Genomic DNA, 6,000 nt, shown 5'->3' with positions numbered 1-6,000 from the left:
AAACAGTGAGCGGTGAGGTTTTTTTTTTTTCTTTTTTTCTTTTTTCTTTCTTTCTGTGCATCACTGGTGTCACAAGGTGAGTTCACCACAACACGGAGGGAAGTTTCCAACCGCAGAGGCTCGTGCAGGAACAGAGAGTCAAGAAGCTCAGAAATCAGATCAGATCCAAACTCACAGAATAAAACACATCAATGAAATTAACTTTTACTTGTTTATTTATGATCTTCATCATCAGTTCCTGGATCTTTTAGCGAATAAATTCAATCTATATCAAATATCAACATTGTTCTGATATCAAATTCACTTTCTGACAACTTTTTCTCAGACTTTAGATGAGTGAAGCAACTCCAACTCTCTGTGGTGGAAACGTGATGGTTTCAATCTGAGTGGTAAAGAAGAAAAGAGTTTATGGGAGCAGGTGTGTTTGTAATAAATAAATAAAAAGGGTTAGAATAAGAATAAAAACACAGTTAAATGAAAATTGAAATGGCGCTAATTCATAATTAGAAATAAATCATATGCTCTTGTCCTCAGCTCTGGACCGTGGTGCTGAAAGACAGCTCACCTCCCTCCCTCCTCTCCTCCTCTGCATGTAAATCAACCGCTGCAGCTCAGTCTAAAGTTTTATTGTTGCGGTTACAGACGCGTCTGAATGCCGCTCATTTGAGGCTCCATTGTGCATCAGAGGCCGAATTTTCCACTTTGATTAGAGCAGATCATCGGCCGCGCACAGGCGGAACGGACCGGCGCAAATCTGCGGAGGGGCCCAGAAAGACGCGCAGCTCGGAGGAGCAAGAGGAGGAGGAGGAGGAGAGGCTTTGTGTGTGATTGGACACACCCGATATAGTTACAGTAGCGTGGACGCGCTGTGCTCCGTCGATTATTGTCGCTCTGAGAAGTGGAGAATATATGTGCGCATTGAGTGAAAACAGAAACTAAGAGTGGTTTCACTTTGTGCACAAGTTTCCATTTTTTTTTCGCACTTTCCCTGCAAGTTTCTCTGATAAAAAAAAACTGAGATAAGGGTTGGTTTGTATGAGTGTGTGCACGTTTTTGTGTGTCCTCCCTTAATTCTCTGCGCCTCTTCTTTATTCCTATATGAAGAGGACGACTGTAATAAATTGTGCAATTTTTCTGCGTTGGCAGTGCCATTCACAATCAGGTTTGCACCCCGGCCCCGCCCCCTTCTTCCCCCTGCACCACCACCTATACTTTCTTTTCTTTGCCTCCTCCTCTCCCTCCTCCTCCTCCTCCTCCCCCTCCCCTTATTTTTTTGGCCCAGCAAGAGAGTTTAGAAAAGAAGCGTGGGTTCTATTCAGCCTCCCCCTGCACCCCTTCGCCATCGCCAGGCTTTCTGAAACCTATCCATGGCCTGTCAGTGCGCTTCCAGAGTCCAATTAGCGCTTTGTGAGGACTCTCTCTCTCTCTCTCTCCATTGCTGCTGTTCTTCCAGAGGCCGCTGCACTTTACTTTACTTGAGGGGCTTTCCAATCCAGTCATAGCTGAGTGTAATAATTAATATGACATGTGCGCGCTCCGGTTCCAATTTAACCACTTTTCTGCATCTTTGTGTTCAAGTCTCAAGTCTATGTCTCTGTGTTGGGAGATAATAATGATAATAAAACAAAAAAACTCATAAGCAACCATGATAATCTGTGTGTGAGGGATTAAATTTCAATTTGTTTGTCATTAAAAACAGTTTTTCTCACAGTTGCACTGTGCTGGTTGGTTGTGCAGGTGCAACAGTGAACTCACGAGGTATCAGACTTTTAATAAAGCAGCTTTGTTAACAGACAAAATACATATTTATAGTATCATTATACTTTTAAATGATAATGTGAGACTGTGTAATCTGTATTATTTTTCTATATAAATACACATTTCGGCATAGATTGAAGGGAGACACTCAGAAACTACAGGGAAAAGTTATAATAAAAGGTAGAATTATTCTTTTTTTTCACCCATTCCACATATAAATGACCATGAGTATGTGTCTACAGCCTCCAAATAACTCAGCTGTTAATGCAATCTAAGAATAAACTGAATCAAAGTCAGAGGAAATAAAGGGAGGCCAGTTACACAACTTAATGTTATTTTTTAGAATAAGTATTTCTGTGAAGGACTTCTGGCTCCTCTGAGGTATTTCTGTCAACACCTCCCTACTGATTGTGTGGAGTTCACTTAGGAGAAGTTGTAATAGAGCGGCGCCCTCCAGAGGACAGAGGTGGTACTTACTGATGAGAGAAAACTAGAGATGTAGCAATAAGACATAAGGATGTTTGTTAGGTTGACTCACCAAGAGAATACTATCACTAGCCTACTTTTTTCTTCTTCGTTTTGCTCCTTTTTTTGTAAGGAAACACTAATGGAAAAGTCTGAAGCAAACTTTTTATCCAATGGCTGTTTCAGTCAGACTTTAATGAATATGGGATCTGATTCTTCTGTAGGTATTGAGCTGATGGGATGTATGGAAACACACAGTGGTGTTCAAAAGAAAGAAGCCCTGCAACAGATGGTCTGACTCCCAACATCACGGAGTCAGGTTGTAGGTCACAGTAGGAAAGTGAAATCCACAGAGCAGTGAAGCTCTTTGAACATACTGGGCTTTGTATGGATTTCATACGTTAAAAAACAAAACAAAACATTAATATTATAGTTTTTAAAGCATCTTAATTCTACCTCCTATTGTTTTTGCTCCCTGTTATTGTGTCATTCAGGGTATAAAATAGCAGAATAGTAGCTCATGCCTTCCGGCAGAAGGTACCAGAGTCCCAAAATCTAAATTGAACCGTTTTAAATACTGTTTTGCACCCACCTCCATCAAACTTTTAAATAGCCTAGCAATAATTTGGTGTTCTGTTTGTTTTCCTTTTTAATCTTCTATTGGATGTATCATGAGTGTGAATGTTTGTGTATGTCTATAGCTGTCATATGTAGGCTATTTTAGGTATATTTATTGTCTGACAAATTTCCCCTAGGGGACAATAAAGTATCTTCAATTCAATTCACTCTCCCACCACGAGGCGTCACCATTTCATCTCGTATTGAAATAAAAACGTCAACATACCTGTTAATCAGTATTTATCACATCCCAATCGATAAAATGTTTTTTTTTCATGTCCTGTAAATAGGCTACCAGTGATACAAACTCGAAACAAACTACTTGAATAACAGATTTAAGTTTTAGGAATAGAATAGGAATGTGAACCGACGGTTTTCGAAGATTCGCGAAGCAAGTATTCGTCTCTCTTGAGCTTCCGTAGAACTTCGCTCACATGTATTTGTTTACTATGAAGAGGCGTGTGAGCTAGCGGCTAACAGCTGTGCACCTGCCTCATTAATGAGAGCATTTATAGTTTTTAAAGTCATTTGACGAAGACACTTGATAAAAAAGCAGTTTGTTGTATCATATCGTGTTATTTACGTCACGCTAATGTTTGTTTTAACGCCTCAGTCTGGAGTTTGGAGAGCTAACACGTAGCTAAGCTAAAGCTAACAACAACAACAACACAGGAGCTAGGAAGTTAGCTGGATGTTTATGGTGACTTTTCGGGATTATATAGTTTTTATATGCAGTTTAGTTTGATTTAACACACACTTGTACTGTAGTAGTCATGCGGTCTTTAAACTATGTGCAGCGGGTTAGTTTGGATTTCACAGGGACTCTGTTTCCTCACGCCATCTGTCTGGGAGACGCAGACAACGACTCGGTAACTTCTCTTTTTTAATTCTGGGTTATGTAATGTGATATCAACCATTATTCGGCTAAACCAAAAGCTGTGTTAATGTTTTGTGGAGATCGAGCAACAATGATAAGAAGCCGACTGTTTTGAGTGATTTAAATGCGTCAATACCATAGACTGTAAAAAGGTCAACACACAAAAAAAGAATGGACTTTTGTTGGAAAACTTCACACTGCAAGATTCATACAGCTTATTTTCCACAGTTTACCAATCAGAAGATAATTCGATGTGAATATATAACAAAAGAGATAGATAAATAGATAGATACTTTATTGATCCCATTGAAAATTCATTTTCTCAGCTGCATCACACAGTGCATAGCATAAAGTGCATAAAAATAGTGTAAAAGAAAGATAACAATAAATATTCATAAAAACATAGAAAGACAGCAGCCAATAAATATTATAAAAAGATAGAAAAGGAAAATAGCAGCCAGTGCAACTACTCATGTCCCACCCCTCCCTAGAGATGTGTTAAACAGTCTGACGGTATCTTGTCTGTGTTCACTGCAGTTGAACGAGCTGGTTGTAGGAGACACCAGTGGGAAGCTGCTTGTTTATAAGAACGATGACTCCAAACCCTGGATCACCAGGACCTGTGTGGGCATGGTCAGTACAGCAACATCATCATCATCATCATCATCACTGGGGTCAAAGTGTGTGAATTTGTCTCTCTGATGTGTTTTTTAAAATTTCCCAGCTGACGTGTGTAGCGATCGGAGACGTCTGCAACAGAGGAAAGGTAATGAAATGATAATGTTGTGGATATTAATGTGATATTTATTTAGTATTAGGGTTCCTACACAAGTATGGAAAGTATGAAAAAGTATGGAATTTGATTTTATACATTTCCAGGTCTGGAAATGTATGGAAAATGGAAACTATTGTATGGAAATATATTTCTCTGGGTTTGGTCTTATCTGAAGTTATTTGGGTTAATTATTTTGTATGCGCTATTGTACCTAGCTACAATCTCCAGGAAATTATTTGGTTACATAATGGCATACCCATTCAGAATAATTAAAACAAATGATTAATTGCATGCTTTTTTTATATTATGCACATCTATTTGCTCAAATATCACAAATAATTAGATTTTTTCCCCCCGAGAAGTCTGGAAATTAGGTTCTGGAAAAAGTATGGAATCTGGAAATGTCAAATGTGTAGGAACCCGTATGTGTTTCTATTAACCGTGTGTGTTGTCATTGTTTTTTTCCCTGTGGGTCAGAACCTGGTGGTGGCGGTGGGAGCAGAGGGCTGGTTCCACCTCTTCGATCTGACCGGAGCAGCCGCGAGCAAATCAGATTCCTCCAGTCAGCACGAGTTCCTCTGCTCCGACGACCAGAGACCGTTCTTCACCCAGCACATCCCCGCCAACACCAAGGTCATCCTCATCAGTGACATCGGTAAATGTTCAGCTCTGCGGTCGCACACCTGGTTTTTGTTGTGTTGTTGCTTTCAAGCTTCACCACAGCTGTGTGTGTGTGTGTGTGTGTGTGTGTGTTTGTGTGTGTGTTTGCAGATGGCGACGGACGCTGCGAGCTGGTGGTGGGATACACGGACCGGGTGGTGCGAGCGTTTCGGTGGGAGGAGTCGTCCGACAGCTCAGACCTGGGATCAGGTCAGCTGGTTCTGCTGAAGAAATGGCTGCTGGAGGGACAGGTTTGAACTTCACAGAAACAACAGAAATTATCAAAGGGATAGTTCAGCATTTTTGGCAAATTCTCCTATCACCATAATCCCTATAGTCATAGCAGTAGGTTCATTATTACCTTTAATTATCGGTGCATGTTGTTTTGAGATCAGCGGGGCAGAGACGTGAGCTGCTCAGTGAACACAATGGAGGTGAACGGTACAGGTCCCCTGTCCCTCATCAAACTCATCAAATACACAATCCAACAACTCCAAAACGCTCTGGTGGACAAGTTGTGGCCTACACATTCACCATGCTATGAGATAATCATGTAATATTATGTAACATTACAACAAATGAAGCAAATACTGGAATGTATTTCCGGCTACATTTGCCTGGAAAACAACTCTGTCTCGTAGCATGGTGAATGTGCAGGCCACAACTTGTCCACCAGAGCGTTTTGGAGTTGTTGGATTGTGTATTTGATGAGTTTGATGAGGGACAGAGGACCTGTACCATTCACCTTCATTGTGTTCACTGAGCAGCTCACGTCTCTGCCCCGCTGATCTCAAAACAACATGCACCGATAATTAAAGGTAACGAACCTATTGCTATTAGGAATTAT

The 6,000-nt window shown here is 40.6% G+C and overlaps 1 protein-coding gene across 2 annotated transcripts in view; it reads left to right on the top strand.

Annotated features, from left to right (window-relative positions):
• The first annotated feature begins 3,256 nt into the window (after window positions 1-3,256).
• Window positions 3,257-6,000, top strand: part of itfg2 (integrin alpha FG-GAP repeat containing 2) — a 58,008-nt gene continuing 55,264 nt past the window's right edge. Inside the window, exons 1-5 of one of the 2 annotated variants that reach the window (XM_085769144.1) lie at window positions 3,257-3,710; window positions 4,256-4,351; window positions 4,443-4,484; window positions 4,971-5,148; window positions 5,265-5,404. In XM_085769144.1, the coding sequence (XP_085625270.1) occupies window positions 3,615-3,710; window positions 4,256-4,351; window positions 4,443-4,484; window positions 4,971-5,148; window positions 5,265-5,404 (552 nt within the window). In that variant the 5' untranslated portion in view covers window positions 3,257-3,614. The remainder of the gene's footprint in view (window positions 3,711-4,255; window positions 4,352-4,442; window positions 4,485-4,970; window positions 5,149-5,264; window positions 5,405-6,000) is intronic. The other variant, XM_085769145.1, reaches the window with a different exon arrangement.

This window comes from Trachurus japonicus, chromosome 23, assembly GCF_045865225.1.
Source record: "Trachurus japonicus isolate A0001 chromosome 23, Traja_1.0".
Taxonomy (NCBI): domain Eukaryota; kingdom Metazoa; phylum Chordata; class Actinopteri; order Carangiformes; family Carangidae; genus Trachurus; species Trachurus japonicus.
Note: the sequence above shows the minus strand (reverse complement) of the source record. Positions and strands in the feature narration are given on the sequence as shown.